General features: G+C 40.1%; 1 protein-coding gene across 4 annotated transcripts in view; it reads left to right on the top strand.

Annotated features, from left to right (window-relative positions):
• The first annotated feature begins 12,039 nt into the window (after positions 1–12,039).
• Positions 12,040–18,798, top strand: part of LOC118839542 (zinc finger protein 260-like) — a 31,655-nt gene continuing 24,896 nt past the window's right edge. For 2 of the 4 annotated variants that reach the window (XM_036747016.1, XM_036747015.1), the window contains exon 1: positions 12,040–13,927. In XM_036747016.1, the coding sequence (XP_036602911.1) occupies positions 12,046–13,927 (1,882 nt within the window). In that variant the 5' untranslated portion in view covers positions 12,040–12,045. Of the gene's footprint in view, positions 14,006–18,798 lie in introns of those variants that run through there. The other 2 variants (XM_036747018.1, XM_036747017.1) reach the window with 2 other exon arrangements.

Genomic DNA, 18,798 nt, shown 5'->3' with positions numbered 1-18,798 from the left:
TCTGTAGGCACTTAATCCTTGTGAAATTGAGTTGAGCAGTTTGAAAACTAAATGTCTTTTATTTTAGACTCTGAATAAAAGCTAGAAGTATCTGAGGCTCATCTGAAGGGAAAAGAAACTGCTTTTGTTCACTAGAAACTAGCCTGAGACCTCTACTGGGTCCCCTTTTTCTGAGGGCCCTCTTCCTGCTGCTCTTTTCCATCCTATCCTCACCTTCCACAGGCTGGCATCTGCTCCCTTCTGCTGGCACTGAGATCCCACCTCTTGTTCCAGAGATCTCCAGAGATAACACCTGAGACTTTGGAATTGGGGCCCCTCCTACTTTTAAAGGGAAGCTGCCAAAATCTTCCCTTCAGGACCTTTCAAACCCAAATGATAAAGTAATGTATCTTTCAAAATTCTGCTTCTATCTGGTCTTCCTCATGTTTCCTTCTGAACCTCAGAAAGTGCTTCAATGACCTCCTTGTCTTTGCTGTTTGATTTTTTCTCCCAGTGACTTGGATAAAGGCATACAAGGTACAGTCAGTGGTCCCAGAGATGAGCTGGAGAATTGGGGGAAATTCAACAGGAGATCAAAGACAATAAAAGTTCCTCAAAGGATCTGGGGCTGCAAGCTCCATAGGGGTCAGCATTGTGAAATGACAGCAAAAGTCTCTTGCTGTTTGGGCCTCCTTTGAGAGGGACACAGGATAGAGAGAGAGCCCATGTCCTCTGCCCTTGTGAGAGGGTATTGTTTCATGTGTAAAAAGGGTGCTGATGAGCTGGAGATTTCAGAAGAGGGTAGCCAGTATACTACATAAACTTTGGTGTTATTATTAACAATTATTTCCTCAGATTCTATAACCTTCCTAATTGTCTTCAATCAGCCCTGAAGCACCAGGGACCTCTCCCTTTGTGGCCTTGGGGCAGTGCTGTTCACTCTGACTAGGTCTCTGGGCAATCTCCAGTTAGAGCACTGGGTGATAGAAGGAAAGTCAGAAAGGGAAAGTGAGAGAGTTGACTCCTGAGGCCCCCACCCACCCACCCACTCCAACCCTTGTTAGCTCACCTGTCCCCTCTGACCTCTGGAAGCAGCATTGACACAAGAAGCCAATATCTGTAATTCAAAGGTAAGAGTTTCATTTCTCTTCCTCCCTCCAGAGAAGAACTAGGCTGGGATCTGGGATCTCTGACATCTCTGTTCCTGCCCTGCCTCCTATTGTGATAATCCATCAGCCCCTGGAACAGTAAGGGAAAACCTTGGCTCTCAGCCTTCCCAGCTCAATTTCCCACCTTCTCCTAATACTATTACTCACTATGGCTTCCATTTATCAAACCTTTACCCAGAGCCCAGGGAGAAAAAAGAAATGAGATTATGTTGAAGTCTTAGGGGTATATGTGTGTTAATGTATGTGTTTGTGTATGTAGGTCTATGCATATGTGCCTAGGCATCGAGAGATCCGAGTTCCATTTCCAAACTTGTCTCACTGTGTGACCTTGGGCAAGTCTTGTCTTCTTTCTGGACCTCATTTTCTCCATCTATAAAAAGGGCTTAACTTAATTCTTTGTAAGTCTCCAATGAGGTCTTGACCAGAGAAGCATAAATTAAAGGTGATATGCATATCAGGGGTGGGGGAGATTATTATTACCTTTAGTTCTATTATTTAAAGATCAAAAAAAAGAGCCCAGCACTCTGTTGACTATGGGTGACACCTTTGCTAGCTTGAACAGGAAAGGAACTGAGGGTGAATCTCTGAAGGCATATCCATACTTCCAAGTGCCTAATCTCCTGTCCAACAGAGGTATGTAGGACCCAGGTGTCCATACCTACCTACAGACAGATTAACTTTGGATTTTTAAAAAATCCTACGATGGAGGCAGAGAGTAGTGCAGCCAAGAATTCCTGTCTCCATCTTTCCTCCACCCTACCCTTATGAGTCTTATAAGAGAGAAGAGAATCCAGACTTTGGGTCAGCAACAATTGCTCTGAGCTCTAGATGTCTGGGAAATACCTTTGATGGTAGGAGTCCTCCGGTGGACTTTCACTTGGAGAGTTAGAGACATTAGAAGTTGAGAACTCTAGCATCTCTTAGTGAGTTTTAACCTCTGTGTTGGGGTTTAGGTTAGATTTAGAGTAAGGAAGCAGAAAGGATGGGTAAACATAAGGGCTATTGGATGACAGCTCTGCTTAGCACTGGTGACCTGGATAGGTGGGAAAGTGTAGGAAAAAGAGCCCTGGTCTGGGAAGCAGGGGCCAGGCTGAGGCAGGGAGTCTGGCTCTGTCTTTTCCATAGGGTATGAATCTGGGCAAGTCCTTCCCTCTCTCATGGCATCAGTCCCCTTCTCTGTATAATAAGGAAGGGAAAGAGGCATTGACTGATGTTATCTAAGGATTTTCATGACTCTCAGAAATAACCCAGGGCAACCTTACCTCTTCATTTATCAGATGAGTGAGCTGAAGGCCACAGAAGGTAAGTGAATTGTCAGAGGACACACGGCTGGTGACTTGATTAAACAAGATCTCTGTCTGCAGCCCCAGCACTTTCTGTCATATTTCTTTGCCTCCTTATGACTTGCAAATAGAAATGGCTTGGAACTAGAGCTGCCAGTTCCAAGGTTCATGATTTACTCAGGACCAAGGACAGCGGTGTCCTGGAGCTAGATGGAGTCAGCTTCTCCACAGGGAATCATTAAATTTTTAGGGTGAGCATTTACATGTCAGAACCACTGCAAGGCTTGTTTTCTTGTTGAATAGAACAAGGACTGTTTCCTGCTCAGTCCCTTCTGAGGTCCCTGGTGTGGATTTCTGATCTGATTGGGACTTTCTGAGGGTGGGCTTCTGCCCTTGGGCCTTCTTGTGGTTTTGCAGGATGTAGCTGCCTTTGCTGCATCTGTCTCTGGGCATGTTGAGAATCTGCTGGGTGGTTTGTTTGTGTTTGTACTGGCTTTTTGGGTGGCCCCTTTTCCCATAAGCTTCTGGCTAATTCAGTGTGTTGTTCTGGAGTGGAAGAAGTCTTCTGCTACAGTTTCTAATTGGCTTTCTTGATCATTATTCAGTCTGCTGTGACTTTGAGGTTTTTGCTGGAATAGGTATATAGGAGATAGGTGATCTGCCTCCATTCAGGCACCCATCTTCACCAGAAATCTTCTATAGTGTCAGATTGTGATAATGGGAAGGAGACTTCTAGTCCACAACAGGTCTCCTTGCCCGTGGGAGGAGTCTCACATGCTCTGGGATTTCTGTAGAAATTTACGCCTTCCTTTGGAAATAAGAAGCTTGATTTTCTCGTTCTTTTTTTTTTTTGAGTAGCTAGTGATAAAACTCAGCCTATGTGTGTATGTGTCCAGAGTAGAAGGGCTCCTTGCTGAGAAATGATACTAATGAAATACTAATACTAATGAAGTCTCCTTTGGAATCTGTGTCAGTTTTGTTGGAGCCTTTTATACCTGACTGAGCACAGAGTGGAGGGTCCCTTTTCGGTCACAAGGAGAGGATGGGGGTAGGGTTGATCAATGTTTCTATAGAAACAAGCCCATTGGAATCTGACAATGTCCCTGTGAGATTCGTACTATAGGGGTTATTGACCCCAATTTAGAGGTGAGGAAACTGAGGCCCAGAGGGATGAAAGAATCACAACCTGAAACCAAATCTCCCTGATTCCTGGGTCTTGGCTAATTTTATGGAAGTTGGTTTGCAACCAGTTGTGCAAGTCTATTTTGGAGATTCTGGGCCATATGACTATTGCTAATGAAAAGAGACCCTAGTAGTTAGTGATCAGTTCTGGGAATTTTAAGGTCCTCCCAGAACTCCAGGAGAAAAAAAAGATTCTACCTCCCATGCTTAATCCTACCTGTGTGTCTGTTGACAAGTCTTTAGTTTCCCTATCCATGAAATGAAGGAGGTGCACTAGCTTGTATATAAAATCCTGCTTTCCCAGCACAGCACTAGTGGTGGCTTCTGAGGTCCCTTATAGCTTTACATCTATGATCTATGTCAGGGCTCATAGCTGGGTGACCTGGACAAGTCTCTTGTCTCCTGTAGGCCCATTTCCCACCATTTGTAAGAAGAATTTGGACTCTATTGGACTAGATAACTTATGAAAGTCTCATGTTTTTCTTCTACAGCCCCAGGGCTGGGCCTGCCCAAGGGCCTTCCTCTCTCTGTCTCTGTCTCTGTCTCTGTCTTTCATTGGGAGGATGATAGACTTCAAACTAGCAGGTCCTTCAAGGTCATCATGTCCAATCTCATTTTGAGGTAAGGAAACTGACCCACAGAGAGGAGAAATTAGTTGCCCAGTGTCACATCAATGTCCTCTCATGTGCTCTGGCCTCCTTCCTCCAAGTTCCCTCATTTCAATCTGTGCCCATGTTATTTATGAGAACAAACTCCCAAACTGGAAATAGTTTTAGGTTATTTAGTCATTTGGTATAAGAGAGTGAACCAGAAAAGAGCTGTGTTTTCCTCCCATTCAGGCTCTGGAGGGTTTATATTATATAAGGTTTTGACAAGAGTCATGCATAGATGTCACACGTACATGGTTCAATGATCTTTCTGAGAGCTAACTTATAAAACAAGGTAGGCTGAGATATATATGAGTAAATGTAAACATTCGATAAAATTTGGACCAAACCAAAACACAAAAGGAACCCAAAACACAACCTTGGGTGAACCTCCCTGCCCAAAGGCCCATGCATGAGGATCCAAAACAAGAATGCTTTGGGAGGATCCAGGACCTGGGAGAGAAGGTGTAGGAGAAAGAGCCCTGGACTGGGAACCAGGAGCTGGAGATCTTAGTTCTGACTCTTTCCTGATGTAGAATGATCCTGGGCAAGTCCAAAATCCCTTGTAGCCATCTCTGGCATTCCTGGAGAGTTCCTGAACTCAGGGTGACATTCTGGACTCAAACAATCTCTAGATTAAACCAAATAATAATTAATATTTTTTCTGAACAATATAATAAAGCATTTCTCCCACCAGGCATGGATCTTTGACATCTGTTGTGGCTTTGGTTTTCCTGGAAGAGGTTGCTAACCATAGAATGCCCCATTCTATCGGCCGTGTAGTGGACAGGAAAGGGTCCTGGCTTTGGAGTCAGGAGACAGTCTGGGTCTTATCTCTGGCAAGGACTAATCTTGTGATCTTAGGTAAGTCTTCTTCACTGTAGGCCTTAGTTGCCTAGGTGACAGGGGCTATTTATTGTTCAATAGGAAGAGAGTTAGATGGAGAGTTGGGGATGTGCATTTGCATTCCAGCTCTACCACCCCCCCACGCGCCCCCCCCCCCCTGCTCACTACCTCTGCAAACTCAGGCAGTCCCCCTAAACTCTCTGGGTCTCAGTTTCCTTAACTGTACAATGAGGACATTGGAATAGATGATAATTAAGGTTCCTTCTATCAGGGCAGCTCAATGGTACCATAGTGAATAGAGTGCTGGGCATAAAGTCAAGCTGACTCGTCTTCCTGAGTCTGAGGCCTCAGATACTTACCAACTGTGTAACCCTGGGCAAATCACTTCTCCCTGTTTGCTTCAGTTTCCTCATCTGCCAAATGAGCTGGAGAAGGAAATGGCAAACCACTCCAGTGTCTTTGCCAAGAAAACCCCAAATGGGGTCACCAAGAGTCTGAAACGACTGAACAACAATAAGGTCCCAGTTCTCTCTTAATATTCATTTTATCTCCCATTTACCAAAGAGTATAGGGAGTAAAGCAATAAGGGTCCATATATGTGTATTCATATGTGTGTGGGTGTTTGTGTGTTTATGTGGCCAGGCATCAGGAGCCCTCCTTCCATTCCCAGACTTCTCTTACTGTTTGATCTAAGACAAATCTTAACCTGTTTCTGGGCCTCATTTTCTCCATCTATAAAAGGGGTTAATACCTCTTCTGAGACATATTTGTGAGACTCAAATTAAGCCTTCACTGGAGCTCTTCCCCATATTTTCTCCATCCTCCCCTCCCCCAAGCCTTATAAGACAGAAGAGAATACAGGCAGCAAGTCCTGTGGATTCTAGATGTCTGGGACACGCCTTTGGAAGTAGGGGCTCCTCTGGCAAACTTTCACCTGAAGAGCTGGAGAAGGTAGAATCATAGGGTATAGAAGGTCATTTCACTTCAGGGCTAGGAAAGACCTTAGAATATAGAGGATAGCATTGTTGAGGGCAGAGGTCATAGGTGAGCTGAGGGTTGTAGCCCAGGGTGGGGGCTGGATAGGGCCAGTCTCATGGCACTGCTTCTCCTGGGGACCATGGGCAAGGGTCCCACACAGGTGCCAGGGCTGGCCCACCATCCCTCAGGAAGCTGTATGGGGGACACTGCATGTAGGGGTCAATGACACAGACTATTAGCTCCAGAATCTCAAGAAACATTTATGAAGTATCTGCTATGATCTAAGTGCCAAGGATACAAAGAAAGGCAAAAGACAGTACCTACCCTCAAGGAAGTTACAGTCTAATATGGGAGACAGCATGCAAACAACTGTACAAACAGGATATAGTCAGGGCAAGTTGGAGGTGATGCGTTTGAAGTGTGAGAACCTGGGTTCAAATCCCAGCTCTCTTTGTAAGACTTAAAAATAAAGCCTTTGTAATTATGACAACTTTTCTGGTCCTCACTTTCTTTCTTGGGAGAATGTCTGCATGAAGGTAAATGATCTCTTTGGCTTCTCCCAGCTCTAAGTCTCAGAGTTTTATAATTTGGAGGGGATGGCATAGAGATAGGTGTTTCCTGGATAAAGAGAGATCTGGCTTCACCTTTTCCCTCAAATATGGCCATAGTACTAGGTAGAGTTGGGAAGCTTACCAAAAGATCTCAGTTTTGAGTGAAATCAGGGCAGAGATTAAAGTCTGGGTCTTGGGTGGGGGAGGGGTGTCTGAGCAGCCTATCAGAGAATCTAGAGACATTTACAAACTGCTTACCAAGGCCCAGGTTCTCTGCCTAAAGCTAGAATTACAAAAAAAGCCTTCTGTCCTCCCATCCAATCTCAAATCCCGGTCTTAAAATATTACAACAATAACAAAAATTGTACCTGCAGGGTCCTGGAAATTATATTCTAATGAAGGAAATCACTGGGAAACATTTAAGCTAAGTAGATTTAGCCTCACATCTACTCTATCAAAAGTTTGAGGGTATGTCTGTTGTAGGCCTCACTTTCTGAGTATTAGTGAACCACTAGTGGCCAACGGGTTCCCTCTGTGCTTGAGTGCCTGCAGAGGAGCTTGGGCTGAAAATAAGCAGTCAGACACTGTAATCAAGACCTTCCCAGGTAGGTAAGGCTTAAGTCCAAGGGAAGATCTGAAGTTTGGCCTGTCTCAGAAATCCAATGGAGAATTCCAAGAGTCCAGACTCTGATGGTAACTTTCAGGGAAAAATCTTGTGTTTCCTATTGATTCTTCTGCATTGGGTACTGATGGGAGGGGGATGTTGGGAGCTGCCTGTGGGCAAGAGCCTGACTAAGGTGGTCTCTGTAGGTACTCAATCCTGCTCATGAAATTAACTGGATGGATTTGGAAACCAGAGAACTTTGAGCATAGATTCTGAATAAACGCTGCAGGGTCCAGAGCCCCCTCTCACAGGGGGCAAAAAACTGCTTGTGCTCACTGGGAATTGGTCTCTGAGAGGTCTCCTGGATCCCCATTTTCACAGGGTATTTTTCTTCTCTTTACCATTCCAAAGGCTTTCACATAGACTAGAATCTGGTAGCTCCTGCTGGTGCTAGGTTCCCATCTCCTGTTCAGATCCCTCCTTTAGAGTTAACCTCCAAGACTGGGTAGTTGGGAAAGCTCCTGTTTGAAAGGGAAGGTGCCAAAGGTTTCCCTTCAGACTTTCTAACACCTAAATGATAGGGTCATCATGTATCTTTCAAAGCTGTGTCTATCAAAACTTCCTTCTGGACTAACAAAGAAATACTTCAATTTATGTCTGTGTTTCTAGTTGATCTTCCTTCTATCCCCCCCCCTCTATGCATGAAAAAAATCTGTAATTTCTATATCTATGTTTTTCATTGGATTTTCTGACATTTTGTTCTGTAGCTAAAAATAATGCCTCAATTTCTATAGTTGTGTTTCTTCCTGAAGTTCCTTCTGTACCTAAAAGAATACTGCAATTTCTATGGGTACACTTCTCTCTGGATTTCCTTGTAGATAAAACAAAAAAACCAACTCATTTTCTCTGGCCCTGTTTCTACTTAAAATTCCTTCTGTTCTCTTCTGTACTTAAAAAAAATCCTTCAATTTCTCTAGCAGTGTTTCTATCTGGACTTTTTTTTTCCCATTCTCTTCTCTATCTAAAAAGAATGTTTTAATTTCTATGGCTGTCTTTTTATCTGGACACCCTTCTGTTCCCGTCCCTATCTAAAGTAATGCTTCAATTTCTATGGCTGTGTTTCTATCTCAACATCCTTCAGTTCCTTTCTGTATCTAAAAAAATGCCTCTGTTGTGATGGCTGTCTTTCTCTCTGGGCTGTTCTCTTTTGTACTAAAAGAATGTTACAATTTGTATGGCAGTGTTTTTTTTTTCTGAACTTTCTTCTGTTCTGTACCTTCAAAAAATGCTTCACTGACCCATTCTTTTATTGTCTTGTTTGATTTTTTTTTCTCGCCAACTTGGACAAAGGCAAATGTGGTATTGCTCAATGAACTTGCAGATGACACAATGCTGGGAGTATAGCTAATATTCTAGATGACAGACTCAGGATCCAAAACGATCAGCATGAACTAGAGGATTGAATAAAATTCAACAGAGGATCAAAGACAGCAAGTGTTCCTCAAAATATCAGGAGCTGCAAGCTCAATAGGAGTCATCAGTTATCAGTGTAAGAGCCAAAAAAGGTACTGCTGCCTGGGTGTGCATGGCCAGGGGCATGCCTTACAGGCAGATAGCTGCAATAGAGCTTGGGTCCTCTGTCCTTTTCAGAGCTGTCTGGTTATCATTGGGTTCAATTCTGGGCTACATGCATAAAGTGGCAGTGATCAGCTAAAGTGTCCAGAACAGGGCAGCCAGGATGGTGAAAGGCCTTGATTCCTTGTCCTGTGTGGATTGTTTGAAGAAGTGGGGATTTAGAGCCTTGAAAAAAGACTCAGAGGGAAATAAGTTTCCTAAAGTGGGAAAGGGGATCATAATAGGCCCTACCTCCCTGGGTTGCGATAATATCTGAAAAGGGCTTCCTTAGCTCAGTGCTTGGCACATAGTTGGCACTTAATAAATGCTTGTTCCGTCCCTTCCTTCCCTTCAGTGTGTATTACTGAATCTTCATCTATGTAATGACAACTTGATGTGGGTGTCCCTTGGGGTTCTTTCCTGTGTCCTCCTCTCTTTTCCCCCATGTTCCCTCCTTTAGGTGATCTAGCATATAACCTGCCAACTAGAAAAGTCTGTTGATTACTTTGCTGATGTAGTACCCTGCTGTGTCATGGAGCACACAAATCACCAGGATATTAATCAGCAAGAGTAAATGCCAAGTCTTCTTGGGACACAATGATTGTGATAAATATTCCATACTATGTTTCCCCTCGGGCCCTACCTCCGCACTTCTATCTCTTTGGTGCCTTAAGATACAGAAGATGATAGGAGGAGGAGTTGCAAGCTGGAGAAGAAATCAGATTCAGATAGGTGTTTCATGTAAAATAAACTGGATAATAATGAATATCCTTCACCAGAATTCTAGGCAGAAAACACTTTTGTACACAGAAAGCACCAAGTAAAGAACATTTATTGTTAATACATCCTGCGACCCTCAAAAAGATCCCGAAATTGAACCTCTCTTTCTTCCTCGTATGTAAAATAAGGATATCTTTCCTCATGGTTCTGTTGTTCACAAGAACAAATCCCCAATTCTAAAATAGTTTTAGAAAGGAACTTAATAAATCATTTGGAAGAGGAGAGGGAGCTGGAAAGCTCAGGGCACTCTCTTATCTAGGCTCTGGGAAGTTTATATATATAGGATTTAGACAAGGGTACTGGCCTGAACCAGCAAAGAAGGCAGCTTGAAATCAAGGTAGATTGAGATGGACATCAGTGAGAGAAATGATTATTAATAACCAATGATTTGGGGAGATTCAAATTTCCCCCTTTTCCTATTATTCTCATTTCAAGACCTCAGTCTCTGAAAGTTGAGCTTTCTACTGTGATTGTCACCCTCAGGAACACTCCTATTCCAAAAGGGCATATAAACCACGAGCCTTCCACCATGATTGTCTTTGCTCTAAGAGATAGATGGCCAAATGACCATCCTTTTATTAAAATACTAGCCTTATTAATAAAATGATTAAGTTACCCAGACATTATGTCTCTCAAAACTTTTAAAATGTTGCATCAGTAAATAGAAACATTCAATAAAATTTTAGCAAAACCAAAACATAAGCTTGGGTGGACCCAAAATAAGACCTGGTTGAGTGAACCCAAAACATAAATTTTTGGAGTGGATCCAGGATCTGGGGGAACCTAAAATTGTTTATCACCATCTCTTGCATTCCCAGGGTGTTACTGAAGTCAGGGAGATATTCTGGGTTCAAACAATTTCTAGTCACATAAAATTAGATTTAAACAGTATAATAATATATTTTCCAGACAATATAATAAAGTAGTTCCCATAGTACCTTGATCATGGGGTTGTTAACATCATAACATGAAAGAATACATGTGCCAAAATTTAAAAACCTCATAAACACATCAGATATTGTTTCTTTTCTTGTGATTAATTAGTACCAATGGGTTCAGACTGCCAAGCAGTAGACTAAGATTGCATCTCTTGGAATATACTCAAGCATTCATAGATGCATATACACATATTAATGTGTGTATGTATATATATTACATATGTATGCACACATAAAGAGGTAGCTCTACAGACATATGAACATATAGATATCTACATCTACATGTATGTAGAGAGTAATAGATCTATATCTACATATCACTCTATATTTCATGCACAAATCTGCAATGCAGAAAAAATATTTTTTTTAATCTAATATCATTCTACATCAAAGCAATCTTAGTTGACTGAAAACCATACAAACTGGCATGGTGTATCCAACTCACACCTCATGCCCTCAGACATGTCCAACTACTCAAGAATATTTGTGATAACACTTATAGTAATCTTATGCAAAATAAAATACCATGTTAAAATATATTTTTGGGTTAACATTCCAAAATAGGAGTCATTAGTCTGTTCTGCCCGTGATAGACAAATAGATTCTTTAAGCATTTATTAAGTGCTTACTATGTGCCAGGAATTGGGACTAAAAATACTTTACCTGGAGAATAAATATGTAAGCACAAAGAAGAACATTCCTAGCTCTTAAGAAGCTTACATTCCAATTGAAGGAGTCCACATACAAAAAGGTTGCTGAAATATTGGGAGACGGAGAGTATCCATATCAGAGTAAGGAGAAGTACACAGGGTTGTCCAGGTTTGACGTAATCATTGCTGGTGTGGGTGCGTCTTTAAATAGAAGTCCTGGGGAGGAACTCACCAGGTAGAAGCGATGGGGGTCATAATGGTTGGGGCACACTGCTACTGTGATTAGGCCACTGGGACAGAGGTTGAGAAGGAATCCTTGGAGTCTTGGACTGAGCTTATTTTGAAGTGTCTGATGTCCTCAAATGTTCTGGACTTCCTTTCTCTGACAAATAAATATACCCTTCTGAACGTAAAGAAAGACAGTGATTCTGGGTAGGTCATATCACAATCCATTGAGGGAATGGCCAATACAATGATTTTTTTTTAAATAGAAGAGATAACCTTTGTTCAAAGAATGGATTCTACCTTTATCCCATTTCCCTAAAAAAAATGACATATGTTCTGGGCCTTCTAAATACTTTCAAACAGAGAAAAGTCTGTTAGTCTAGGAAAGATATTATTTCTCCATATTTCTAGAGATACTGAAAAGAAGCTTTCAAAAAATGGTTCTTTGAGGTGCTACTTTCCTCTGAGTACCATTTGCAGTTTCATTACTTCATCCCTAGTTTTCATTCTCAAAGCTCAGAACATTTGTACTTTATATTAGACATATATCAGATATTTGTACTTTATATTACTGTTTTTCAGATTTGGAATCCAAGATCATGACCAAGAGTGAGCCAGAGGAGGAATCTCCCCATACAGTGAAGATCGAAAGACTCAGCAATGTTGATGATTGCTCCTCTATTTGTGGGGAATGGGGTGAAAGTGAGAGCCAAGTAAAAAGTGAGGAAATAAAACAGGAGAGTAATATGAGAAAAATGACCACACGCCAGAAGATTCAAACTAGAGACAACTGTTATAAATATAAGGAATGTGGTAAAGTCTTCCCTCCACATTCAAACTTTTCTGAACATCAGAAAGTCCAGGCTCTTGAGAAGACTTATAAATGTAACCAATGTGGGCAAACATTCACTCACAAGTCGAGACTTATTCGACACCAGAGAATTCATGCTAGAAAGAAGTGCCATAAAGGTAATGACTGTGAAAAAGCCTTCAGTCAGACCTTAACCCGAGCTTCACATCAGATGATTCATACTGAAGAGAAACCATATAAATGTAATGAATGTGGGAGATCCTGTCCCAAAAACTCAATTCTTATTAGGCACCAGAGAATTCATACTGGAGAGAAGCCTTATAAATGTAAGGAGTGTGGGAAAGCCTTCACTGAGGTTTCAAAACTTAATATACATCAGAGGATTCATACTGGAGAGAAGCCTTATGAATGTAATGATTGTGGGAAGGCCTTCAATAGAAGTTCATCCCTTGTTAGGCATCAGAAAATTCATACTGGAGAGAAGCCGTACAAATGTGACAAGTGTGAAAAAGCCTTTACTGAGAGCTCAAACCTTATTTTACATCAGATGGTTCATACTGGAGAGAAGCCTTATACATGTAATCAGTGTGGGGAAGCCTACACTAAAAACTCAAACCTTGTTAGGCACAAGAGAATTCATACTGGAGAGAAGCCTTATAAATGTGAGGAGTGTGGGAAAGCTTTCACTGAGATGTCAAAACTTACAACACATCAGAAGATTCATAGTGGAGAGAAACCTTATATATGTAATAAATGTGGGAAAGCCTTCACTGGAAATTCAAACCTTTCGAAACACCAGAAAATCCATTCTGGAGAGAAGCCTTATAAATGTGCTGAGTGTGGGAAAGCCTTCAGTCAGAGCTCAGTGCTTTATAGGCATATGTTGATTCATACTGGAGAGAAGCCTTATAAATGTAATGAATGTGGGAAAGCATTTACTCAATACTCAACCCTTTTCAAACATGAGAGAATTCATACTGGAGAGAAGCCTTATAAATGTAATGAATGTGGGAAAGCCTACACTCGAAACTCAACCCTTTTCACTCACCAGAGGATTCATACTGGAGAGAAGCCTTATAAATGTGAAGAGTGTGGGAAATCCTTCAATGAGAGCTCTACTCTTACTGTACATCAGATGATTCATACTGGGGAGAAGCCTTATACGTGCAAAGAATGTGGGCTATCCTTCACTAAAAACTCATTCCTTGTCAGGCACCAGAGAATTCATACTGGAGAGAAGCCTTATAAATGTGAGGAGTGTGGGAAAGCCTTCACTGAGATGTCAAAACTTAAAATGCACCAGAAGATTCATAGTGGAGAAAAACCTTATAAATGCAATAAATGTGGGAAAGCCTTCACTGAGAACTCACGCCTTTTGAAACACCAGAGGATTCATACTGGAGAGAAGCCTTATAAATGTAATGAGTGTGGGAAAGCCTTCAGTCAGAGCTCCATGCTTATTAGGCATATGATGACTCATACTGGAGAGAAGCCTTACAAATGTAGTGAATGTGGGAAATCCTTCACTCAAAAGTCAAGCCTTTTTATCCACCAGAGAATTCATACTGGAGAGAATCCTTATAAGTGTAAGGAATGTGGGAAAGCCTTCCGTAGAACCTCAGCACTTAATAAACACAAGAGAATTCATACTGAAGACAAGCTTTATAAATGTAATGATGGAGCCAAGATGGCAGAAGAGAGACAGCCACCCAAACTGAACTCTTCCAACAAAAAAACTTTAAAATAGCACCTCAGATAAAATTTTGAAGCAGCAGAGCCAACAAAAGGTCAGGGTGAGACATTTTTTTCCAGCTTGAGACAATTTAGGAGGTCAGCTATTCTTTCCAAGGTGGTGTGATCAGGGAGAGGTGTGGTTACTGCTCTCTTGGTCTGTGCTCTGCTCTTTATCCAGGAAGGACCCCTAATCCCCTGCAGCTACAATCACTAGTGCTCCTCTTGGCCTGTGAATTGTGATCCCATTCCCTGATCTCCTGCAGGCATAAGGGCCAGTGCTCCTTGCAGATCTTTATAGACCCCCCTACCCTGAACTAGCTCTGAAAATAGCAGCATGAAGAAGCCTGAAGCTTGGGACAGTGCCTCCCTACCTCCAAGTGAGAAGAACCCAACTTAAAGGTAAAGTTCAAAGTCAAGATATAGGCTAGAAAAGTGAGCAAACAACAGGAAAAGAACTTGACCATGCGAAGCTACTACAGTGGCAAGGAAGACCGAGACACCAGCTCAGAAGAAGACAACAATGTGAAAATAACTACAATCAAAGCCTCAAAGAAAACTGCTAATTGGACCCAAACCCAACAACAATTCCTAGAAGAGTTGAAGAAAAAGAGAAGAGTAGTAGAGGAGAAATTGAGAAAAGACATGAAAGTGATGCAAGAAAATTATGAAAAGAGAAATAAAGAAGTGCCAAAAAATACTGAAGAAAACAACTCCTTAAGAAACAGAATTGGCCTAATGGTAGAAGGGTACAAAAATTCACCAAAGAAAATAACTCTTTAGAAAGCAGAAAAGCTCAAATGGAAAAGGAGGTACAAGAATTCACTGAAGAAAAGAACTCCTTAAAAAGAAGAATTGGCCAAATGGAAAAAGAAGTACAAAAGTTCATTGAAGAAATAATTCCTTAAAAATTAGAATTGAGCAAATGGAAGCTAATGACTCTGTGAGACATCAAGAAACATTAAAATAAAGTCAAAAGAATGAAAAAAGAGAAGAAAATATGAAATATTTCATCAGAAAACCTACTGACCTACTAAATAGATTGCAGAGAGATTGACTACTTGAAAGCCATGATCAAAGAAAAAGGCCTAGATGTTATATTTCAAGAAGTTATGCAGGAAAACTGCCCCAGTATCTTAGATGCAGAGATGCATTTAGATGCATTTCCCTAATTACATTTATAAAAAAGAAATTGGAAGAATCCATTGATCACCTCCTGAAAAAAAAATCCCAAAATGAAAACTCCTTAGGTATCATAGTCGAATTCTAGAACTCCCAGGTCAAAGAGAAAATACTGCAGGCATCCAGAAAGAAACAATTCAAGTATGATGAAGTCATAGTCAGGATCAAAGAAGATTTAGCAGCTTCCATATTAAAGGAACAGAAGACTTGGAATATGACATTCCAGAGAGAAAGGAGCTAGGACTACAACCAAGAATCACCTACTCAGTAAAACCAAGTATAATACTTTTGGGGGAAAATGGATATTTAATGAAATAGAGGACTTTCAAGCATTCCTAATGAAAAGCACAGAGCTGAGTAGAAAGTCTGACATTCAAACACAAGACTCAAGGAAAACACAAAAAGGTAAACATGAAAGAGAAATCATAAGAGAATAGTTAAACTGCTTACATTCCTATATGGGAAGATGATATAGGTAATTCCTAAGAACTTTATTATTATTATGGCAGTTAGAAGCATTCTACATAGATAGAGGGAATGGATGTGAGGCAATTATGTTGGGATGATTTAAAAAAGAAAGAGATGAGAAAGAGGGATGCACTGGGAGAAAGGGAAGGGAAAAGTAGAATGGGGAAAATTATTTCACATAATAGAGGCATGCAAAGAAGAGCTTTTACAGTGGAGGGGGAAATAGCTGGGGTGGGCAATGTTTGAAACTCACTCTCATCAGAATCAATTCAAAGAGGGAAAACACACACACACACACACACACACACACACACACACACACTCAGTTGGATATATAAACCTATTTTATCCAACAGGAAAATAGGAAGGGAAGGGGGTAAAAGAAAGAGGAGAGGTAACAAAAAGGAGGGCAGATTAAGGGAGGCAACAGTCAGAACAAAAAAGGCTTTTGAGGAGTAACAGGATAAAAAGAGAGAGTGAAAGATAAACAGAAGAAAATAGGATGGAGAGAAATATACAGTAATTGTTGAATGGGATGAGCTCACCTATAAATCAGAAGCAAATAGCAAAATGGATTAGAAATCAGAATACTACAATATGTTGTTTACGAAAGACACACTTAAAACATAAAGACATACCCAGAGTTAAAATTAGGAGATGAAATAAATTAGGAGAATCCACTATGTTTCAGTCAAGTTAAAAAAAAGGCAGGGGTAGCAATCATGATCTCAGACAAAGCAAAAGCAAACATAGATCTAATTAAAAGACATAATCGGGGAAACTACATTTTGCCATAAGTTACCATAGACAATGAAATAATGTAATTTTTTTTTTACAGCAAGTTTCTCTGATGGCTTTTCCCCTCCAATACATAGGGAACTGAGTCAAATTTATAAAAAATAAGATCCATTCCCCAGTTGATAAATGGTCAAAGGATATGAACAGGCAGTTTTCAGAAGAAATGGAAGGTATTCATGGTCATGTGAAAAAATGCTCTAAATCACTATGGATTGGAGAAACACAACTTAAAACAACTCTGAGGTACTACTTCACACCTATCAGAAATGCTGGAAGGGATGAGAAAAAATAGTTATGCTAACGAACTATTGGTGGAGTTGTAAACTGGTCCAACCATTCTAGAAAGTGATTTGGAACTATGCCCAAAGAGCTAATAAAACTGCATATACCCTTTGACCCAGCAATACCACTATTAGGTTTGTAATCCAAAGAGATAAAAGGAAAAGGACCTATATGTACAAAACTATTTGTGGTAGTTCTTTTTGTGATGGCAAAGAACTGGAAATTGAGGAAATGCCTTTTAATTGGGGAATAGCTGAACAAGTTGTGGCATATGATTATGATGGGGGTACTATTGTGCTATAAAAACAACTTACATGAAATGATACAAAGTAAAGTGAGCAGAACCAGGAGAACCTTTTGCACAATAGCAGTGCTGTTGTAATGATGATCAACCATGAAAAATTTAGCTACTCTGATCAATGCAATGATCCAAGAAAATTCTAAAGGATTCATGATGAAAAATGCTATCTGCCTCCAGAGAAAGAACTGATGAATCCTGAGTGCAAATTGAAGTATAATTTTCTCACTTTATTTTTCTTGCCTTTTTGTTCAATCTGGCTAATTTGGAAATATTTTTTGCATGATTTCACATGTGTAATTATACCATATTGCTTGCCTTCTCAGTGGGCAGGGCAGGGGCAAGTAGGGAGGGAGAGAATATGGAACTCAAAATTAAAAGATAAAGATATATAAATAATAAATTTAAAAAATAAACAGAAAATAAATGTAATGATTGTGGAATAGTCTTTAGTCTCAAATTTAACATGATCTGACATTAGAAGACACATAGTAGACTGAAGTCTTATAAAAATCATGAATAAGGAATAGCTTTTATGAGAAAGTTACTACTGATTTTACACAAAAGGAAACATGATGGAGAGAATGTAGGAATGTATAAGATGTGGGCAAGAATCTACTCAACATTTATGCCTTATTTTTCACCAGAAGATTCCCACTGGGTACAGATCTTATCAGTATAATGAAAACCTTCATTCTGAGTTCAGCCCTTAAATGCATTATGTATTTCATATTGGAGAGATAGAAGCTTTATAATTAATATGGGAAGGCTTTCTTATGCTTTTAAACATGAGAAGATTCATCCTCAAAAATAGCCTTTTTAAATGTAATCAGTTTGGGAACGCCTCCTATGGCAGATAAAACCATATGTAATATCAGAGATGGAATAATGAAAAAACTTTTATTGTTTATGGTAGCCTATTATGGAGCTGTCCTTGGTATACAAGTTATAAGAGAAGATGTTCCTATTAGAGCTGTCGATGCTTGGACCTCTTGGTAGTCTAATGACAAAAATTGGGTATTTATTTACTGAGAACACTGTATGAGGCATTCTTGGTCAAGGATGCCTTCAATAGCCTATTAGTGTAGTATGGTTGTGAAATTTAGAACACTACAATTTCCAAAAAAATTAAAATTACAAAAATATTTGTCATGGCTCTTTTTGTGGTGGCAAGGAAGTAGAAGTTAAAAGGATGCCCATGAATCAGGAAGTGGTTGAACAGGTTGTGGTATATAATTATTATGGAATATTATTGTGCTATAAGATGATAAAGGAGCTTGTTTCAGAAAAATCTGGGAAGACTTATATGAAATGGTATGAAGTGAAGCATAACCAGAAGAATATTGCATCTAATAACAATATTCTAACAACTCTGACTGTAATCAACTCTGAAAGACTTTACTACTCTAATCAATACAAGAATGCACATCAATGTCAAAAGACTCATTATGAAAAAGCTAACCACTTTCGGAGAGAGAACTGATGAGTACAGATTGAAGTATATTTTCCACTTTATTTTTCCTGCTTTTTTTGGCAATGGTGCTAATATGAGTACTTGTTTTGCATGATTACACATGTATAATGGGTATCATATTACCTTCTCAACGAATGGGGGAACATTTTGAATAAAGGAGAGAGTTTGGAACTGTAAATTACATTTAAAAAATTAATATTCAGAAGACCAAGGGGAGGCATATGTTACCTAAGGGCAGGTAAATATGAAATCATGAAACATGGATGAAATTTTTGCATTCTCTATGGGTAGATGATTATATGAATCCT

The sequence above is a fragment of the Trichosurus vulpecula genome, chromosome 2 (assembly GCF_011100635.1).
Source record: "Trichosurus vulpecula isolate mTriVul1 chromosome 2, mTriVul1.pri, whole genome shotgun sequence".
In the NCBI taxonomy this organism is placed as follows: Eukaryota; Metazoa; Chordata; class Mammalia; order Diprotodontia; family Phalangeridae; genus Trichosurus; species Trichosurus vulpecula.
The sequence above is the reverse complement of the archived record's forward strand: the minus strand, read 5'-3'. Positions and strand labels throughout refer to the sequence as shown.